Consider the following 23115-nt stretch of genomic DNA (forward strand, 5'->3'; position numbering starts at 1 on the left):
AATAAATAAGTATGTTATTTGTCTTCTCTGTCTGTTGGCAAGGAGACCATGGTGTCCAGAGCTGTTTATCAGCTATATACAATGCGTCCTGTACAGAAAATATAACCGTGCGCTAACTTGTGGGTTAATATATAATTTGGACCATATGGCATTTTAAAATCCACCCTTTATTTCGGTGGCACTTCGATCTGTGTGGACCTAGCTAATGATGCCCAATTAGTCATTAAACAGGACCAAAAGACGAGCCTTGTGTGGTTTCACATTTGCTAATATTTGCTCGTCAAATATTTCCTTTGAAACGTTTACAACACATTTTATCTGCTGGCTGGTCAAGAGACATCTGCGAGGGTTTTCCTCGTCCTTTTTTTCTAAATGAAGGTCCCAATTGGTCCCCCCACATTCGCCCTATCCGACTATTTGTTCATGCTTGAAAGAAAATGTAATAAAAGAGTCTGGATGATGGATTTATTATTTATCAAAAGCACTTTACCATATGGCAGTCGACATCGGGACAGATTTTCAAATGTTAGCTTTAAAAAAAGGAGACTCGATCGGACTAATCTAAAACACTTACCTCGGAAAGGATGCCCAAGTCACGTGACCCGAGACGTGTCGCTTGGAGATGGAATACAGTAAATGGAATTAACTTCCCTTTGGTGTCACACTGTGTGAAATTCGACTTTGAAAGACCAAAATGAGTATCTTCAGTTGCCCAACAGAATTTGTTTTGTTGACGTAGCATACAAAAGTCGAATCTTGACGTAGCATATGGTCCATCTTCAGGATCCAGTACTGTATATATAAGAATACCATGTGCTTATGCGCATAATTGTCTAGAGAGAGCAGTGGATGCGAACTTCCTATTCCCTTATATTATGTACCTAACCAAATAATTAATACGGAATTGAATAGCCTAACGGACTAACCTTGAAACCCATTTAGATGTAAACCTATAGTCCACTGTAAATACACTGCATGTGAGATACAATTGCTCCTGTTGACCTTACAGTTTATGATATGGTCTCGCATTCTTCTGCTTCAAGTTCACAATTACAAAAGCTGTTTTACTAGGTCTAGTTAACACCATAATAATATACTTTTTATTTTTTTTATTTTTTATTTTTACAAATATCTTGGGAAATAATTGTGACCACAACATTGAAAACAAATGTCACATTGGCACTTTATAAGAAAGGGTCATCCATATTTCTATCCTATAATTTGTGTGGTCAAATATTGTGGTTCGCAGGTTGATTTCCAGACAATCGAGTCTGAATAGACTAGGTTACTTGAGAGTCAGGAAAAGTAGGCATACATGCAATATTGACATTTCTCCTATCAGACCGCTACGTCATCTAGAAAAGGCTGATAGGCTATATATTTGTGAAGTCGCACGTGAATCCTGTCAGTGGCGACCTGTGCAACGGACAGGTGTGAATTGGCATCCCCTCAGACTCGGAATATTCACATTTTACAGGTGAGGTGTTTTACGCACTTTACAAGTTCCTCATATAACAGTTTATTCTCTTGTTTATCAAATCAAAGGAAAATCAGCACTGTAAATTATACAGGAATGATCTTATTGTTTCATTTGATAAGGCTCTGACGAACCAGTTGACATGTGCGGAACGAATGTGGACCTGTCAAACGAAGGTAGGCCTATATTCAAAGGAAGGACTAATTGTAATGTGTTAGAATATTATTAATTCCATTGAATTGAGTGGAGACATTTTTTCCAACAATATTCAAAGAAAAATGTTGATGCATAAAGCGGTAAAACAGGTTTAAGTCTTATAAGAGCTATTTTATTCTGTTTTATTCTAAGGAAGCGGGTGTGTAAATCAGCTTGGTGGGATGTTTCTGAACGGCAGGCCGCTTCCAGCTTATAAAAGGAGGAAGATGATCGAACTGGCATCGGAAGGTGTACGCCCATGCGAGATCTCCAGAATTCTGCAGGTGCGCATCAGCAGGCTTATAGGAGCTCGGATTTGCGCGCTATTCCATACTATTCGATACATGAAAAGCCTCATTTTGTTTGATTATACATTTAATTTAATCCATTAAATAGTTGTAAAATGGTGTGCTTTCAATTATCTAGTAGTACTTCTGTTATTGTGCTTAGATGGTGGATATGAATCGTGCGTCAATTCATGAAAACCCAAATGTGCACTCCGCTCTGGCAGGTGTCAAATGGCTGCGTCAGCAAGATCCTGGGCAGGTACCACAAAACTGGCCTCCTGGACCCGAAGGAGACCGGAGGAAGTAGACCTCGACTCCTCACCCCCGAAGTCATCTCGAAAATAATCGAATGCAAGACGGAAAACCCAACAATATTCGCCTGGGAAATCAGAAAAAAGCTCGCGGCCGAAAGAATCTGTAAGTCGGCCAAAGTTCCCAGTGTAAGTGAAATCACAAGCTACACCAGAATGATACAACGTGTGTGCAACTGGGAGGGAAATATCTATATTTTTCTATTAATTTAAGCATTATTTAATCCTTGTCAAAAGGTGTCCTCTGTAAACCGAATTCTCAGGAAGATACAACTCGACTCTGCGATGTTGAGTGTGGATATTTCTACGCACCACCCCAGATACCCAGGTAGGCTACACATCCTAAATCTTGAACTGGGAGAAATACACACATTTAGGCCACATACACTGTGCGCAATTCGAAAAACATAGCCATATAGCCTACTTGTATGCATTCCAGGTCTTCCAGTGGAGACCCCAACGCAGTTAGTAGTGAAGGAGAGGGAGGAGATGGAGACAGTTGAGGTGAAGGAGCCTCCAGGGCCCCAACATCGCAACCGCACCACCTTCACCCTGGAGCAGTGCAGAGTATTAGAGCAAGGTAGGCCTATACAGTAGTCTACTTTAGACAGAACAATGTCCTACCTTTACTTCGCCAACTGTTTAGGTCCATTTAGGCTATGTAGTTATAAATGTGGAGTGGATGCACGAAAGATTAGGCTACAACGGCTTAGTTTGATTTGACTTATTCCTATTACCTTTGAGTGCTCTTTCATCCAATTTTTCCCTCCCAAACTGAACAGAATTCACACGGAGCCACTACGCAGACATGTTCACCAGGGAAAAACTGGCATCTGAGATCCAACTTCCAGAGGACACCATCAAGGTAACACAGCACAAATTATGCATACAACCTATGTAATTTCATGTAAAAGTACCTGTAATACTGAGCTACATCTGTTATAATTGCCATTCCCCTTTGAAGGTGTGGTTCTCAAACAGAAGGGCAAAATGGAGTCGGGAAGGCAAGCATAAGAGCAGTGTCCACGGAGCACATAGTGAGTGTGTTTATTTGTATTTATTAAGGATCCCCATTAGCTGCTGCCAAGGCAACAGTTACTCTTCCTGGGGTCCAGCAACATTAAGGCAGTTATATACAATTTAAAATATTACATTACATTTAATAACACTTTTCACAACACATTAAGTGTGTTCCCTCAAGCCACTACTCTACTACCACATATCTACAATACAAAATCCATGTGTATGTGTGTGTAGATTACGCGTCTTATCATGTGTATGTGTGTCTATGCCTGTGTGTGTGTCTCTTCACAGTCCCCACTGTTCCATAAGGTGTATTTTTATTGTTTAAAAAAAATCTGATTCTACAGCTTGCATCAGTTACCTGATATGGAATAGAGTTCCATGTAGCCATGGCTCTATGTAGTACTGTGCGCCTCCCATAGTCTGTTCTGGACTTGGGGATTGTGAAGAGACCTCTGGTGGCATGTCTTGTGGGGTATGCATGGGTGTCCGAGCTGTGCGCTAGTAGTTTAAACAGACACCTCGGTGCATTCAGCATGTCATACACTTCTTACAAAAACAAGTGGTGATGAAGTCAATCTCACCTCCACTTTTAACCATGTTATTATTAATGTTAGCTCTCCGTGTACATTTAAGGGCCAGCCGTGTTCTGAGCCAATTTGAATTTTCCGAGGTCCCTCTTTGTGGCACATGACCACATGACTGAACAGTAGTCCAAGTGCGACAAAACTAGGGCCTGTAGGACCTGCCTTGTTGATAGTGTTGTTAAAAAGGCAGAGCAACGCTTTATTATGGATAGACTTCTTAGCTACTGTTGCATCAACATGTTTTGACCATGACAGTTTCCTATCCAGGGTTACTCCAAGCAGTTTAGTCACCTCAACTTGCTCAATTTCCACATTCTAAATTACAATATTTAGTTGAGGTTTAGGGTTTAGTGAATGATTTGTCCCAAAGACAATGCTTTTAGTTTTTGAAATACTTAGGACTAACTTATTCCTTGCCACCCATTCTGAAACTAACTACATCTCTTTGTTGAGTGTTGCAGTGATTTCACTCGCTGTAGTAGCTGACGTTAGTAGTGTTGAGTCATCTGCATACATAGGCTTTACTCAAAGCCAGTGGCATGTCATTAGTAAAGATTGAAAAAAGGAAGGGGCCTAAACGGCTGCCCTGGGGAATTCCTGATTCTACCTGGATTATGTTGGAGACACTTTCATTAAAGAACACCCTCTGTGTTCTGTTAGACAGGTAACTCTTTATCCACAATATAGCAGGGGGTGTAAAGCCATAACACACGTTTTTCCATCAGCAGACTATGATCGATAACGTCAAAAGCCTCACTGAAGTCTAACAAAACAGGTCCCACAATCTTTTTATCATCAATTTCTCTCAGCCAATCATCAGTAATTTGTGTAAGTGCTTGTCAAATGTCCTTCCCTATAAGCATGCTGAAAGTCTGTTGATAATTTGTTTACAGTAAAATAGCATTGTATCTGGTCAAACACAATTTTAAAAAAAGTTTGCTAAGGGTTGGTAACAGGCTATTTGAGCCAGTAAAGAGGGCTTTACTATTCTTGGGTAGCGGAATTACGTTTGCTGAGGGCATACACTTTCTAGTAGGCTTAGATTGAAGATATGGAAAATAGGAGTGGCAATATCATCCGCTATTATCCTCAGTAATTTTCCATCCAAGTTGTTAGACCCCGGTGGCTTGTCATTGTTGATAGACAACAATATTTTTTTCACCTCTTCCACACCCACTTTACGGAATTCAAAATTACAGTGCTTGTCTTTCATAATTTGATCAGTTATACTTGGATGTGTAGTATCAGCGTTTGTTGCTGGCATGTCATGCCTAAGTTTGCTAATCTTGCCAATGAAAAAATCATTAAAGTAATTGACAATATCAGTGGGTTTTGTGATGAATGAGCCATCTGATGCAATGAGTGATGGAGCTGAGTTCGCCTTTTTGCCCAAAATGTAATTTAAGGTGCTCCAAAGCTTTTTGCTATCATTCTTTATATCATTTATCTTTGTTTCATAGTGTAGTTTCTTCTTCTTTTTATTCTGTTTAGTCACATGATTTCTCAATTTTGTAGTATGTTTGCCAATCAGTTGTGCAGCCAGACGTATTTTCCATTCCATTTGCCTCATTCATACATTTTTTCAATTCCTCATAAATTTAACAGTTTTTATAGTCATTTTCTTAATGGGTGCATGCTTATTAGTAACTGGAATAACACATTTCATAAATGTGTCAAGTGCAGCGTCTGGTTGCTCCTCATTACACACAACAGACCAACAAATATTATTTACATCAACAACATAGGAATCACTACAAAACCTCTTATACACTATATTAGGCCCAGCGGAACTTTGGTTTTCCTAGATATGGCTACTATATTGTGATCTCTACATCCGATGGATTTGAATACTGCTTTAAAGCAAATTTCTGCAGCATTAGAAAAGATGTGATCAATACATGTTGATGATTTCATTCCTGTGCTGTTTGTAACTATCCTGGTAGGTTGACTGATAATCTGAACCAGGTTGCAGGCACTGGTTACAATTTGAAGCTTTTTCATGAGTGGGCAGCTTGATGAAAGCCAGTCAATATTTAAATAACCCAGAAAATATACCTCTCTGTTGATATCACATACATTGACAATCATTTCACACATGTTATCCAGATACTGACTGTTAGCACTTGGTGGTCTATAGCATCTTGAGAGAGAGAGAGAGAGAGAGAGAGAGAGAGAGAGAGAGAGAGAGAGAGAGAGAGAGAGAGAGAGAGAGAGAGAGAGAGAGAGAGAGAGAGAGAGAAAGAAAGAATAACAGTTAACTTTTATTTTTAAAGCTTCAATTCTGATGAACCAAAAGAACAAAGATTTCCCTTCAGTGAATTCGATGAGAACAACCAACTCAATGACTCAACAGGTACATAAACAAGCTAAGCCCCCTGAAAATACTGCATTTCAGGAGTTTTAACACCATATTGTTATGAAAATTGAGTATATACCGCTGCAATTGATACTATTCATGTGTAATTAAGTATTATTAACCTTGTAGCAAGTTACCAGCTGACTAACAAAATGCTATGTTTATCTTGTTTGTGGTGTCATTACAACTGTGTTTAGACACACTGGAGGCAGAGGGAGGGTTTGGGAGTACAGTTTGACACTTCATGCTCAGAAATCTCCCAGAGATATGGTCCAGCTACTACAATAGAGAGAGGTGATTAAGCTTTTATTATGTTTTTTTTTTATAACAGGGGGCAAAGCCCTTCTCCTGGAGAGCCACTTACCATGCAGGTTTTTGCTCCAGCCCTGCCCTAACACACTCAACTCCATAAATCAACTGCTCAGTTTCTCAAAGAGAACTTAGCTAAATCAGGTGTGTTAGAGCAGGGCCGAAGCAAAATCCTGCACATTCACTAGATCTCCAGGAGAATTGGCCAACCCTGCTTTAACCATTTCAGAGATGTACCTATAAAACACAATGTGAAGAGTGAATGAATGTACTACCTCACCTACAGGTACAGGAGGAACAGAAGTGTTGGGCTACAGAGGTATCTCCATTCCTCTTCCATCCTCATCCTCTCAATACTCAGGCAGCACCACGTTCCCATTGGTCCATCCCCAGGACGAGAGGACTCCATTAGCTCACCATGCAGAGAGATTCACGTTCCCATTGGCTCATCATTACACAGACGTGAGGACAGTCTTCCCATTGGCTCATCAGACTGAGAGGATGGGACATTCACTGAACTATCATTGGAATGAGGGGACAGATTTCCAATTGGCTCATCACCAAACAGATGAAAGGTTTCTATTGGCTCATCACAGGGAGAGGACTGGTGGTCCATCGCTTATGGGACATAATGTGTCTCCCCTTTTCTCGCATCAGTGAATGTCAGAGGCAAACATTTATACACACACACACAGCTCTATGGCTCTGCTGATTACTACTGGGCAGGGTATGCAACAGAATCAGCACAAAGACATTCCAATCGTGACTCAATGTGCATGTTTACTTTTTTTTTCTTTTTTTTTTTACAGGTTATTGCAACATATCTCAGTGAAATTGATGAGTTTTTCTGTTTTTAAAAGTATTTTCAGTAATAAAAAAAGTATTTGTATTAGTTTTTATTAGTCCTATGTTGACATACCCAGAGATATGGTCCAGCTACTACTCATAAGGTGAATGTACTCCTGAGTGGCGCAGTGGTCTAAGGCCACTAGAGATCCTGGTTCGAATCCAGGCTCTGTCGCGGCCGCGACCGGGAGACTCATGGGCGGCGCACAATTCGTCCAGGGTAGGGGAGGGAATGGCCGGCAGGGATGTAGCTCAGTTGATAGAGCATGGCGTTTGCAACGCTAGGGTTGTGGGTTCGATTCCCACGGGGGGCCAGTATAAAATAAATATGTATTCACTAACTGTAAGTCGCTCTGGATAAGAGCGTCTGCTAAATGACTAAAATGTAATACCCCCTGAATTGTATCATGTCATGATCTCTGAAGATTTGAGTGACTACCATCTTTAGGCAGGAGAGGGCGACAGAGTCCTATGGATACATTATTTCTCTCACTGCCAGACAAGTTAATCAGCTTGTTTGAGGGGTTCAGTTTGAGCGAGCACAGAATAACTAATCTTGATCACATAATGCAAAGTTATTTTGGATGCAAGGTGCTTTGTAGATCAGTGATTCTGCATAGCCTGACTGCAATGCAATCCATCTCAAACACACACAATCTCTCTGAGAGAAAGAGGATTGGTGACAGTGCAGTGGGGTATCTATTTTCTGTCAGTGCTCAGCATCTCCACCAGAAAGAGTCAATCAATCAATCACATTTTATTTATAAAGCCCTTTTTACATCAGCAGATGTCACAAAGTGCTATACAGAAACCCAGCCTAAAACCCCAAACAGCAAGCAATACAGATGTAGAAGCACGGTGGCTAGGAAAAACTCCCTAGAAAGGCAGAAACCTAGGAAGAAACCTAGAGAGGAACCAGGCTCTGATGGGTGGCCAGTCCCCTTCTGGCTGTGCCGGGTGGAGATTATAACAGGACATGGCCATTAAGGCCAGATTTTTCTCCAAGATGTTCAAACGTTCATAGATGACCAGCAGGGTCAAATAATAATCACAGTGGTTGTAGAGGTTGCAACAGGTCAGTACATCAGGAGTAAATGTCACTTGGCTTTTCATAGCCGGGCATTTAGAGGTTGAAATAGCAGGTGCAATAGAGAGAGAGAGTTGAAAACAGCAGGTCTGGGACAAGGTAGCACGTACGATGAACAGGTCAGGGTTCCATAGCCGCAGGCAGAAGAGTGGAAACTGGAGCAGCAGCACGACCAGGTGGACTGGGGACAGCAAGGAGTCATAAAGCCAGGTAGTCCTGAGGCATGGTCCTAGGGCTCAGGTCCTCTGGGAGGGGAGGGAGAGAGGGAGAGAGAGAGAAATAGAGGGAGGATACTTAAATTCACACAGGACACCGGATAAGACAGGAGAATAACACCAGATATAACAGACTGACCCTAGCCCACCGGCACATAGACTATTGCAGCATAGATACTGGAGGCTGAGACAGGGGGGGTCAGGAGACACTGTGGCCCTGGGGCCCAGACTAAGGTATCCCTGGGGGCCCAGACTAAAGTATCCCTCGGGCCAGACTAAGGTATCCCTGGGGGCCCAGACTAAGGTATCCCTGGGTCCCACACTAAGGTATTCCTGGGGGCCCAGACTAAGGTACCCCTGGGGGCCCAGACTATGGTATCCCTGGGGGCCCAGACTAAGGTATCCCTGGGGGCCCAGACTAAGGTATCCCTGGGGGCCCAGACTAAGGTATCCCTGGGGGCCCAGACTAAGGTATCCCTGGGGCCCACACTAAGGTATTCCTGGGGGCCGAGACTAAGGTACCCCTGGGGGCCAAGACTATGGTACCCCTGGGGGCCCAGACTAAGGTATCCCTGGGGGCCCAGACTAAGGTAACCCTGGGGGCCCAGACTAAGGTATTCCTGGGGGCCCAGACTAAGGTATCCCTGGGGGCCCAGACTAAGGTATCCCTGGGGGGCCAGACTAAGGTATCCCTGGGGGCCCAGAAGAAGGTATCCCTGGGGGCCCAGACTAAGGTACCCCTGGGGCCCAGGCTAACATATCCCTGGGGGCCCAGACTAAGGTATCTCTGGGGGCCCAGACTAAGGTATCCCTGGGGCCCAGACTAAGGTATCCCTGGGGCCCAGATTAAGGTATCTCTGGGGGCCCAGACTAAGGTATACCTGGGGCCCAGACTAACATATCCCTGGGGGCCCAGACTATGGTATCCCTGGGGCCCAGACTAAGGTATCTCTGGGGGCCCAGACTAAGGTATCTCTGGGGGCCCAGACTAAGGTATCCCTGGGGGCCCAGACTAAGGTATACCCTGGGGCCCAGACTACAGTATCCCTGGGGGCCAAGACTACGGTATACTCTGGGGCCCAGACTACGGTATACCATGGGGCTCAGACTAAGGTATACCATGTGACCCAGACTAAGGTACCCATGGGGCCCAGACTAAGGTATCCCTGGGGGACAAGACTATGGTATACCCTGGGGCCCAGATAATGGTATGAATGTCTGTTGCTTTGACTTAGTTGTTAACAGTGATTATGCTAATCAAGGTCCTAGTGAGCAGCTAATTGGTAGAGTCTGGTGGGTTAAATTAGCATTGGAGCGAGAGTCTGAAGGAGGGTAGTTCTACAGGAGGAAGGTTGGGCACCTCTGCTGTACTGCATCCCCTCAACTGGAACCGTGAACCAAAATTAAATGGTCCAGAGGATGAGTTTCCCAAACACTCAAAGCCAAGAGACTTTTGTAGTTCCGTGACGTTTTCCTGTGGCTCTTTTTAAATTAATCTTTCCTCAATTACCCATACCCTCTCTGAAATATAATTGCGGTTGAGTAGGCGAGGAAAGGCCTGAAGAACGGCAGAAAGACAAGTTGAGATAGAGCCATTAGCTCAGAGAGCGATCCAGGTTCAGTTTTTAAGATGGCCTTCTCTTGTTGGCTTTGGAAGGGAGCACGCATACTTCAGCACGGTAACTGAGCAGGATCAACACACAAACACAACACAGGGTCTGAGCATAACCTCCATAGCACTACTTATATATTTCTGAGGTCACTGCAACAAGCTTTTAAATGCTATAAATCATCATGTTTGATTGTTTGATTAAGGTTATTAGAAGAGGATGACATTGTCTTTACAATGTTGCTCTTGCTTTTCGGAATAGTTCAGCACAAGGTTCACAAATTCCTTTTTCGAATGCTTTCCCACTAAGATTTTTCCATTGGGTTTTTTCCAGTGGTGGAAAAAGTACCCAATTGACATACTTGAGTAAAAGTAAATATACCTTAATAGAAAATGACTCAAGTAAAAGTGAAAGTCACCCAGTAAAATACTACTTGAGTAAAAGTCTAAAAGTATTTAGTTTTAAATATGCTTAAGTATCAAAAGTAAATGTAATTTCTAAAATATACTTAAATATCAAAAGTTAAAGTAAAAGTATAAATTATTTAAAATTCCTTATATTAAGCAAACCAGATGGCACCATTTTCTTGTGTTATATTTTTTTACGGATAGCCAGGGGCACACTCCAATACTCAGACATAATTTACGAACAAAGCATGTGTGTTTAGTGAGTCCGCCAGATCAGAGGCAGAATGACCAGGGATGTTCTCTTGATAAGTGTGTGAATTTGACAATTTACCTGTCCTGCTAAGCATACAAAATGTAGCGAGTACTTTTGGGTGTCAGGGAAAATGTATGGAGTAAAAAGTACATTATTTTCTTTAGAAATGTAGTGACATAAAATAAAAAGTTGCCAAAAATATAAATAGTAAAGTAAAGTACAGATACCGCAAAAAACTACTGAAGTAGTTCTTTAAAGTACTTTACACCACTGTGAATTTCCCCAACAGACAAATATTTTAAATCGACTTCAATTCAAGAAGCACCAAACATGACCTAATGACTGTTGGGCTGTTAGTCCGGCAAAAGCGGGGAAGTGAGTTATTTCACATCCTGTTCCCACTGCGATGAGGCACAAAGCATTGGGGCTGGTTCGTGACAAGCCACCGCGAATGAGGCTGAGGTCAGCGCTGACAGGTCGGCCATTTCTCCTCAGCACCGAGGAGTCATGTAGCAAATGAGAACTCCACATGACGGAGAAAGCATGCCACAATGTCTAGTGTTGCCCGAACGCAGTGTAAGCGTCAACTGAACATCTCTAGCGTTGCCCAAACATTATGTAAGCGTTAACCAAACGTTTCTACTCATCCTCTGGTCAGGAACCTGGCCATGGTGGACAGTGGCCATCCAAAACCAATAGACTGAGGTCTTATTGATATGATTGACATGGGAAGTGGGAAAATAATACCCAGTGTAAGAACTTGACCCAGAGTAAACTTAACTGGGTTCATTTAGTCTGACAATGTGTTGAAAATCCCATTTGAATAACATGAATTACTAAAGCTACTGTACCGAGTATCTTGAATTGTGTTGAGAGCGTATGCGTTGCAGAAAACTGTATTACTGCAAGAATCTTTGTCTGAAGGTTTACTTTAGGAGAGAGTGCTTGGCACGCACGCACACACACACACGCACACGCACACACGCGCGCACGCGCACGCACACACACACACACACACACACACACACGCACACGACACACACACACACACACACACACACACACACACAGTATGAAAAGAGTGAAACAAGCTCTAATTTACACTGTAAATGTATTATTAAAATGTGAATATAATCAAATCATATAGTTTATAATATGAAGACCCAACCCGACCTTTTAAAAATAGCAGCTGTTATAGAGTTTACAGTATACAAGTTTATAAACAGAGTGACCATATATGAGTAAAAAACTACGTAAATAAGACATTGGAAGTGGAAAATAGTATTTTACACACACTACTTTACATCCTATTTACATAACAGTAAAATACACTCACAGCTCTCTGCGCCAATTCTATAGTTCACTATTGATTCCTGTCCACCTAAAAAAAGGCACTGAACAGGCCAAATACTGTGACATAGGTTAAACTACACACTGAATATTTTAGGATGTAGAAATTGGATGAAATTATAAGTCTTCTTAGGGGCCCAGGAAGAATATAAATGTTTAGTTTGAAGTGATCATTAGTTGTCATACATACACATCTGCTTTCTGTGATTATAAAAAGGATTTCATGACTGATTTTCAGCACTGAAAGAAAACTATTATTACATTCTCCAATGTCATTACACTTACTGCATGTCAGTATTGTTCAAAGAAAAATGACTGACAAAGTGGTATGTTTTGGAACACAAGCCATACTTTTCATGTAATCCGTATTGCCATTCAGTGTACCTCCAATAATAATGATTGACACACTGAGTTTAGAACATGTATCAAATAAAAAGCCGCTATAACCTTTACTTCCTCTATTAGCGAGACGTGTCGCTTTGTCGACGTCAATGGCTGGCGCCTTCTCACAAGGGCCAGATGTATACAAATAAATAAATAGACTGCACACTACGTTCTAATCCGTTTAAATATAAAACACAGAGAGTAGAGAGGAAGCAACTCCACTGACGTCTGGTGTGAGCGAGCCAAGGAAAGGCCCAGATCTATAAGACCTATTAAATAACACAGAGTGCCAGAAATACACTCAATAAGAAACTTCTAAATGTTCTGAACTCTGACCAAATAACACACATGCAGCCCACCAGGGGCTAGTGTAGAGTTCCCTCCAAAACTGGAGACATGTTAGCCATGTAGGCTAACTGCTAACGTTTGGCTAAGTAACTGTTAGTATTAGCATTAGTTAGGCAACAGTTACTGAACAGTCTTTCCAAAAACAACCACTTGGTGAATGGTGTCTAGAAACAACCTCTCTCACCATTCACCAAGTGGTAACTTCTAAATGACTGAACTTTTAGCCATTCCATCATTTGCCCTCAACGTGACCCAGTAGCCACGTATCGTACCAAGTCCTGTCTGGATCCCTCCTCGCATGGCTCTGGTTTTGGTTCTGACCAAATTCAAGTATTTTCCAGGAGACAATACTGAGTCATCCATACCATTCCTATTGTCTTGTGGGTGCAGTGAGAGAACGAATCAATTCATCCCACTTTATGGCTTAAGAGTATCCATATATTTCACTCACAAAAATGAACTGTACATGTGCCAGAAACTATTGTTTAGAAATGTTATTAAAGCTAACGTCTCAATCACACCGACAGCGTCAATGCGTTTTGGTGTCCAGAAGTACATTAATTTCCAATGGAACGCTGTGTTTGCCTTGCAGCATTGCGTTGCAGAGGCAGTTGCAGTGCATTCTGTGTGGTGCATATGTTGGATTTATCGAACGTATGTGTCAAACTGTAAGCGTAGACGGATTGACAGAAATGGTAGCAGAAGGTGAATGTTGACCTTTTGTTGCACACAATCCAGATGATGCTGCATACTATTTTGCGCAATGACGCTATCGGTGTGATCAAGGCATAACAACCTGGTCCTGCATTAAATCATTTGCATATTATAAGAATCCTTCATATCCTTTTCAGCCTATCTGAACATGTCCTTGTATTTCCAGCCTCTGAACGTCCCAAAATATCTCTCCTTCATTCATAGTGTTTTTTCCCTCCAAAAACTGAGGCAACGTCCAGCCACGAAGCCCCAAAATGGCTGCTTCCCATAAAGTCAGTTTCCACATTCTTACATCTCCCAACGGTCTTGTTAGTTAGGCATCCTCTGTTGGAGAGATCATTCCCCATCCTCCTGGCTTGTGGTACAGTCCTAAATATTCCACCCCTCCTCTTACAGTGCTGTAGTACAGTCCTGAATGCTCCACCCCTCCTCTTGCAGGCTAGTGGTACAGTCCTGAATGCTCCACCCCTCCTCTTGCAGGCTTGTGGTGCAGTCCTGAATGGAGTGGTTTGGTCGGTGCTTCTTCCAGTAGTTTTTCCTCCAACCTGGAGTAGTGTATGAAGACTTTGTGGATCCACCCCGAGTAGTAGGCCACATTGACGAAGATGGCGGGCCGCCGGGCCAGGGCACAGCCTCGGCCGTGGATGCTCACGCCCACAATTACTTTGCTCTCCCGCTCCTGGCACACCAAAGGGCCACCGTAGTCTCTCTGTGAGGGACGAACCAAGAGCAGGTTAGCGTGGTGCTTATGCAGCCAATCAAAAGGCATTATGATAGATTTACGAATAGCTTGAAGTAATAATTGAGTCATGCGATGTCGAGTCAACGCATGTTTCAGATGATGTAGAGTAATGTATATGAAGCTCACCTCACACACTCCCTGGTCTTTAATGCCCCCGGCACACACTTTGCTGTCAGAGACGGGCATGTTTTTGTCGTGGAGCTCAGAACACCTGTTGTTACTGACCATGGGCAGACTCACAGCTTTCAGTGCCCCCTCATATCCTGTCCCTGGACAGGAAGTAGCCGGAAATAAAGCAGGAAACAGTCAGTCTACTGTTCAAACACCATTTCACCATATTCCAAACCTATAGCCCTAGACAACATGTTTGTCTATATGGTGTCATTGTGGGGGACTTTATTCACACATTCAAGACATGATATCCTAAGGTCTCTTTTCCTACAATATCATGGATCTCTTGATCCAATACCCCCCCCCGTTGCTCAATTGGTATCAAGGGACCTAACGTGTGCCAGGAATACGTTCTCCACACCATTACACTACCCCCACCAGCCTGTATCGTTGACACCAGGCAGGATGGGGCCATGGACTCATGCTGCTTATGCCAAAACCTGACTCTGCCATCAGCATGATGCAACAGGAACCTGGATTTGTCGGACCAGGCAATGTTTTTCCACTACTCAATTGTCCAGTTTTGGTGATCGTGTGCCCACTGGAGACGCTTCTTCTTGTTTTTAGCTGATAGGAATGGAGTTGTCTGCTGCAATAAGCCCATCCGTGAAAAGGACCGACGAGTTGTGCATTCCGAGATGCCGTTCTGCACACCACTGTTCTACTGCACTGTTATTTGTCTGTTTGTGGCCCGCCTGTTAGCTTGCATGATTCTTGCCATTCTCATTCGATCTCTCATCAACAAGCTGTTTTCGCCCACAGGACTGCCGCTGACTGGATTATTGTGTTTGCCGCATCATTCTCGCTAAACCCTAGACACTGTCATGTGTGAAAAGCCCAGGAGGCCGGCCGTTTCTGAGACACTGAAAATGGCGCACCTGGCACCGACAATCATACCATACTCAAAGTTGCTTAGGTCACTCATTTTGCCCATTCTAATGCTCAATCGAACAGTAACTGAATGCCTCGATGCCTGTCTGCCTGCTTTATATAGCAAGCCAAAGCCACGTGACTCACTGTCTGCAGGAGCAAACCATTTTTCGTGGACGGGGCGGTGTACCTAATAAACTGGCCACTGAGTGTATATATATATATAATACATAAGACACCACACAGGGATAAGACATAACATAGGGATAGTCATGTAGGGCAGTACCTTTGGTCTCTCCCCAGCCGTACATGAGACAGTTGGTTCCGTCTGTGATCCCACAGCCTGCTACTGGGAGCTGGATGGTGAAGGCATGCTCAGACAGAGGGGCAGGCCTAGGGGTGGACACATAAACACAGTGAGGATACACACACGTGAATGAATGAATGAATGAATAATAAATGGTTGCTGTGCCTACAATGCATGATTGAGAATGAATGAACAAACGAATGAATGGATGAATTGATGAATTGATGAATTAATGACACTTTTGTATTTATTTTCCCCTTATTTTACCAGGTAAGTAAAATGGCTGACTGACTGACTCACTGAATGAATGAATGTTGTTCTTACTTGGCCAGTTTGAGCAGGGCCAGGTTGGATCCCTCTGGGCCACAGACCACGTGTGCGATGCGGAGCCTGGGGTGGTCTGAGGATGAGTTGAGGTGAAGGAGGCCCACCTGTACACTGTACTCACTCAGGTCTGGAACACTGAGGACCACAGAGACTACTGTCAGAAACATTACATATAGGGTTGACCACACATAATAATAATATAATACAATACAGTAAAATACAGTATTGCAGTATTCTATTATATTCTCTGTATGAACAACACTTAACATAACACTTATCATTGGCCACATACTTGACCACAGCTACCAGCATCACTAAACCGACAATAGACTACAGAAAACCTCAGCATATACTTTACACACTCACTAAATCTGGCTCCTCAACTTACTGTGTTAAATGACCCACATACAGCACATCGCATAGTCAGCAACAAGCTACTGGACTAATGCTGATGCCAATGACCACAGTCTTGATGGAAGCAAGGTTCTGTAATGTCGGCATGAGGAGTACAGCTAAACCACTCACTACTAGAATACCAAGCATGAACGATAAGAATGCATTAGGAGTTTTACACAGTCTAGATGGGGAGGAAACAGTCCAGGTCTTATCTGATTGACAGACTCATCTTAAAGTTGAACTTCTGCGCTTAAGCATTTTTTATTATCTGTGGATGAGGCCTGGCTTGATTTGTTGCCAAAATGTCTCTCAAACAACTCTGAAGTAATTGTAAGTTCACTGATAAAAGCTTCTTCTAAATGACCCTCTTATTACAGTGTGTCATCACAAGGTACAGGAGTTTTCCTGACCATAATATTATTTACCACAGACACTGTTACTTTGTAAAGCGTCTTTGGGTCCTTGAAAAGCACTCTACAAATTACATGTTATTTTATTATTATTATTTCTTGGCAATTCTTTGTTATAGCCTATTACTAGGGCTCAACATTTTCCTGACTGACTGACAAAAAAAACTCCTGGCCCAACCTCATATTTCTGGTGTACTATGATTGAGATAGCGCCAAAAACGAACAAACATCTATTGAAAAACTGGGTCAAAAGCAAAACCATAATCTAAAGCCCATACATACATTAACACACTACATGGGTCAAGGAGCTTTTCATTCAAACTGCTATTGCAGATCTGGACACAGTGACATGGTACGGGCCCAGAAGCTAAACAGATCTGTAGAGGCTGGAACATCCTGGGCCATATCTCAGCTCTGCTGGGGCAGAGGGGCTGTCACTAGCCCTATCATAAACAGGATATGGGCAGGCTGCATCTTCACTTAGAATGAGAATGGGGGAAAGAGAAGATGGGAAGCGGGAGAGAGGGAGAGGAAGGGGGAGAGAGAGAAGGAGGGAGATGGGAAGAGGGAGGGAGGGAGGGAGGGAGGGAGGGAGGGAGGGAGGGAGGGAGGGAGGGAGATAGTCAGATAGAGGGAGAAAGAGAAAGGGAGATAGAGAGATAGTCAGATAGAGGGAGATAGAGAGATAGAGATATAGTCAGATAGAGGGAGAAAGAGGGAGATAGAGAGATAGTCAGATAAAGGAAGAAAGATGGAGAAAGAGGGAGATAGAGAAATAGACAGATAGAGGGAGTTGGAGAGATAGAGATATAGAGAGATAGTCAGATAGAGGGAGATAGAGGGAGAAAGAGGGAGATAGAGAGATAGACAGATAGAGGGAGATAGAGAGATAGTCAGATAGAGGGAGAAAGATGGAGATAGAGAGATAGACAGATAGAGGGAGATATTCAGATAGAGGGAGATAGAGAGAAAGAGAGATAGTCAGATAGAGGGAGATAGAGAGATAGACAGATAGAGAGAGATAGAGAGATAGTCAGATTGAGGGAGATATAGAGATAGTCAGATAGAGGGAGATAGAGACCGAAAAGAGGGATGGAGAGAGTAGTAGGGAGAGGAAAAGACGGAGACAGAGTAGGAGGAAGAGGAAGAATAAGAAATTGATAGAGAAGCAGAGAGAGCGTATTATATAGACTCCCCAGGACTTTTTTTTCTTTTTTTTCTCCCCAATTTCATGATATTATGATCTTGTCTCATCTCTGCAACTCCCCAACGGGCTCGGGAGAGGCGAAGGTCGAGTCATGCGTCCTCCGAAACATGACCCGCCAAGCCGCTCTTCTTAACACCCGCTCGCTTAACCCAGAAGCCAGCTGCACCAATGTGTCGGAGGAAACACCGTTCAACTGACGACCGAAGTCAGCCTGTAGGTGCCCGGCCCGCCACAAGGAGTCGCTAGAGTGCGATGAGCCAAGTAAAGCCCCCCCGGCCAAACCCTCCCCTAACCCGGACGACGTTGGGCCAATTGTGCACCGCCCTATGGGACTCCAGTCACGGCCTGTAATGACACAGCCTGGGATTGAACCCCAGGCTGTAGTGAAGCCGCAACACTGCGATGCAGTGACTTAGACCGCTGCGCCACTCGGGAGGCTGACCGGGTCTTTGTTTGAACTCTGTTTCCATTCAACCCTTGCTCTCCTCTTTACACCTCTTCTTCTCCCTATGCCTCCTACTGTCTCTCACCTCTGCTTTGAACGAGGGAAAGAATAATGTGAGATAAAGATGGATGGAGAGATTACCAGGAGGAGAAGCACTGTTGATCCGTCAGCACCCATTCCTCTCGGATCAGCGAGCCACCGCACCAGTGAGTGTTCCTGGGTAGGAAACACAGGACACCATGATGAGCTTAGTCCTATACTCTATGGATGCTGTTTGTACTGTAGCCTACTCTTAATAAAAAATAAAGTTGTTTTATTGTCACACAGGTGCAGTGAAATATTTTGTTTTACAGGGTCAGCCATAGTAGTAAAGCACCCTAGAGAAAATGTGGGTTAGGTGCCTTGCTCAATGACACATCAACATACTTTTCACATTGACAGCTCAGCTATTTGAACCAGCAACCTTTCGGTTACCAGCCCAACATTCTAACCACTAGGATACCTGTTGCCTTCTTCTATCCATGTCAAGTCATACAGTCAAACCTTGCGGTCTACCTCAACGTCTGGACATTGTTTCATAATGAGTGTGGATGTGTCTCAAATGACACCATATTCAGAATTTAGTGCACTGCTTTTGACCAGGGCCCAAAGAATGGGTGCCATTCGGGATGAAACTTGTAAGGAGTAGATCGATCGTTATCCTGCTTCAATAATAGAAAAGTTGGCATACACACAGAGCAGAGATCACCAAACGGTCGATTGCGATCGACTGGTCCAGGGCCGGACTGGGACAAGAATTCAGCTCTGGCATTTTATCCACACCAGCCCACATCACTGCGCACACCACCAACTCAGCCCAGCCTTGCACACACACCACATCCCCACACATACACCCTACACCCTGACCCTACACACCCTACTTAGACACAGGCAGTAGTGCTGACACATATGTAAAAACACCACTGGAGATACAACACACCACTATAACTGTTCCTCTGTCTGGAGATACAGCTCACCACTATAACTGTTCCTCTGTCTGGAGATACAGCTCACCACTATAACTGTTCCTCTGTCTGGAGATACAACACACCACTATAACTGTTCCTCTGTCTGGAGATACAACACACCACTATAACTGTTCCTCTGTCTGGAGATACAGCTCACCACTATAACTGTTCCTCTGTCTGGAGATACAACACACCACTATAACTGTTCCTCTGTCTGGAAATACAACACACCACTATAACTGTTCCTCTGTCTGGAGATACAGCTCACCACTATAACTGTTCCTCTGTCTGGAGATACAGCTCACCACTATAACTGTTCCTCTGTCTGGAGATACAGCTCACCACTATAACTGTTCCTCTGTCTGGAGATACAGCTCACCACTATAACTGTTCCTCTGTCTGGAGATACAACACACCACTATAACTGTGCCTCTGCTCCAACCATTTGGTTACCCTCCCTGTTGTGCTGTCTATCTGTCTCAGCATCTTCTCTGCTGTCACTGTGTGCTTCTTCTTGTTCTCTGTCTGTCTGTCTGCCTGTCTGCTTAAGCCTCATACGTTATAAAAGAAAAGCTAACGACTTAGGCTATTTTGGAAATTAGTGCCTGTCATATGTGTTCCCCTGAATCAAAACCTACCATAAGTGTTAATTACTAAAGAGCACCAAACTAACATTTTCCCCTTGTGTCAGCCCATGATTTGATCAGTAATCATTTTATGAAGTCATTTACAGTGCTTTATTAACAAGTGTAATAAATAGACTACTGCGGTTTTCAAAAATTAAGTTGTTTCATTTAACATGTCCCAAGCAGAAATGCATGACTCATGATATTTTGATGTATAACCTAATCCAGTGACTGACATGAATTTTGGGTTGACAATTAGACTATAGTTGCTATATTTTACTGTCGAAATAGGACTCCAGAGTTTCCTGATTAAATTGTTTCAATAGAGATGAATTACATACATACACTCTTAGAAAAAAAGGTGCTTTCTAGAACCTAAAAGGGTTCTTCGGCTGTCCCCATAGGAGAACCCTTTGAAGAACCCTTTTTGGTTCCAGGTAAACCCCTTTTGGTAACAGGTAGAACCTTTTTGGGTTCCATGTAGAACCCTTTCCACAGAGGGTGCTACATGGAACCCAAAAGGGTTCTACCTGGAACTAAAAACGGGTTTTACCTGGAACCAAAAAGGATGCTCCTATGGGGACAGCTGAAGAACCCTTTTGGAACCCTTTTTTTCTAAGAGTGTATTTATGTACCCTAACTAATATCATATGCTAATTAAGTTGGGGTTCAACACCTGAGGAAGTGGAAACTCAAAGGACATTAACTAGATTGCTAACTCTAAATATAATACCCACTGCTCGTAGCTATGTATTCATCCAACAGTAAAGGTAATGTCCTAATAAAACTTTGCAATTGTCTACCTATGAGAGCTATAGGCCCATGCCCTCAGAATGGCCAGTGTGCATTTCACGCATGCCACTCCATATCTTAAAGCCATATCATATCTTGGTTGTAGAATCGTTGCTATTAAGCTGAAAAATAAAAATGATAACTCCAGAAAGCTGAGACCCTCCTCTCTTCATTTTACATACATTTTACATTTTAGTCATTTAGCAGACGCTCTTATCCAGAGCGACTTACAGTTAGTGAATACATATTTTTTTATACTGGCCCCCCGTGGGAATCGAACCCACAACCCTGGCGTTGCAAACACCATGCTCTATCAACTGAGCTACATCCCTGCCGGCCATTCCCTCCCCTACCCGGGACAACGCTGGGCCAATTGTGCGCCGCCCATGAGTCTCCCGGTCGCGGCCGGCTGCGACAGAGCCTGGATTCGAACCAGGATCTCTAGTGGCACAGTTAGCACTGCGATGCAGTGCCTTAAACCACTGCGCCACTCAGGCGCAGTGGTCTTCGACCGGGACAAAGGGACAGAGCTTCTAAAGCTGTGTTTTTCCTGCAATTGCATTTTTAAATGTTATATGATCAGAACACATTTTTCTCTCGAGCATATTGGGGAGAGGAGAGTGGCTCGCTCATCACAGCAAAACAGGCACAGGGCAGACACTTTCATTACAGGAATCATGAGAATAATGTAATGCACTTTACTGTTTGACCAAATGAGTGAGGTGACAATGTAGAATGTGTTCTTGCTACGTTTATAGGCACCATTTTCGTTTTTTACGATCCGTGATCTTGGCTGTCTACCTCATAGTTTCCCAAACTTGATCCTAGGGCACGTTTTGGTTTTTGCACAGCTGGTTCAAATAATCACAGCTTTATGAGTTGGTTATTTGAATCAGTTGTGTAGTGCTAGGGCAAAAAACAAAACGTGCACCCAGGGGGGCTCCCCAGGACCGAGTTTGGGAAACCCTGGTCTCTTTGCTGATGCCGCGTTTGACTTTGAATGTGAGTTTTCGTGACCTCAGCTCAGCCTATTAGAAAACCGGGCCGGCCCATTTTGATAAAAAAAATCTTAACATGCCCATGGGCCGATGGCCAAGTCACCTTTTTCAGTTTTTATTTTTATATAAACAAAATATTTTAGTGTGTGTCCATTTTGACCAATAAATGATGCTGCCCATCTGGCATTTGCCAGAATTGCCAGATGGCCAATTCGCCCCTGGACTGGTCGATCTCCAAGGCATTCCTTGGACTGTTGAATAGGCTTTCGTTTTTTAAGTCATGTTTAAAACAACAACTGAGCAGTAGATCTCAGCCTGCATTTTGACTCAGAAAGTGATCTCGGCTCAAAAAGGTTTGGTGACCACTGGCATAGAGCATGAGTCTAACTAATGAGAGGTGGAAAAGGGTTCCAGAGCAAAAAGTGAATAAAAAAGCAATGGAGTGAAGACATGCACATGAAAATATTGATTGATGTTGAAGACTCCGGTCACATGGGTAGTTTGAACATGGAAGCATGAATATGCTCAGCAGCCAATCATTTTGTCTCTGTGAGTCCAAGTTTGTCTCTAGAGCACGGCGCTTGTAACGCCAAGGTAGTGGGTTCGATCCCCGGGACCACCCATACACAAAAAAAATGTATGCACGCACGACTGTAAGTCGCTTTGGATAAAAGCGTCTGCTAAATGGCATATTATATTATTATTATAAGTTTAACCTGCCTATGTTACGTAAGTCTTAAACTTCCATCGATATTTGTATGTTCACGTCTTTCCTCTATTTCTCTTTGAATAGAAGGATGCAGACACCACATAAAACACATGGTAATGTTAAGACTTTTATACAACCAAGTTCAGTACACTCTTAGAAAAAAAGGTGCCATCTTTTTGGTTCCAGGTAGAACCCTTTAAAAGGGGATGTACCTGGAACCAAAAAGGGTTCTACCTGGAACCAAAAAGGGTGCTACTATGGGGACAGCCGAAGAACCCTTTTGGAACCCTTTTTTCTAAGAGTGTACAGCTGTGTTCTAGCACAAACATAGGGCTGCCAAAACGAATAC

General features: G+C 43.2%; 2 protein-coding genes across 3 annotated transcripts in view; one reads left to right on the forward strand and one right to left on the reverse strand.

The window, feature by feature from the left end:
- Positions 1-1619: 1619 nt before the first annotated feature.
- LOC121543919 (paired box protein Pax-4-like) lies at positions 1620-7306 on the forward strand. The gene is made up of 10 exons (XM_041854055.1): positions 1620-1653; positions 1826-1956; positions 2184-2399; positions 2508-2598; positions 2710-2850; positions 3053-3135; positions 3235-3307; positions 6154-6233; positions 6434-6530; positions 6832-7306. The coding sequence occupies exons 1-10, from the start codon at positions 1620-1622 to the stop codon at positions 7203-7205; spliced, it is 1320 nt and encodes a 439-aa protein (XP_041709989.1). The 3' UTR covers positions 7206-7306.
- Positions 7307-13628: 6322 nt separating this feature from the next.
- LOC121543415 (hepatocyte growth factor-like) overlaps positions 13629-23115 on the reverse strand; it is a 31755-nt gene continuing 22268 nt past the window's right edge. For both annotated transcript variants that reach the window (XM_041853264.1, XM_041853263.1), the window contains exons 14-18: positions 18776-18850; positions 16174-16311; positions 15829-15935; positions 14628-14770; positions 13629-14468 (exon numbers count right to left, since the gene is read on the reverse strand). In XM_041853264.1, the coding sequence (XP_041709198.1) occupies positions 14199-14468; positions 14628-14770; positions 15829-15935; positions 16174-16311; positions 18776-18850 (733 nt within the window). In that variant the 3' untranslated portion in view covers positions 13629-14198. The remainder of the gene's footprint in view (positions 14469-14627; positions 14771-15828; positions 15936-16173; positions 16312-18775; positions 18851-23115) is intronic.

The sequence above is a fragment of the Coregonus clupeaformis genome, chromosome 28 (genome assembly GCF_020615455.1).
Source record: "Coregonus clupeaformis isolate EN_2021a chromosome 28, ASM2061545v1, whole genome shotgun sequence".
Classification (NCBI taxonomy): Eukaryota; Metazoa; Chordata; class Actinopteri; order Salmoniformes; family Salmonidae; genus Coregonus; species Coregonus clupeaformis.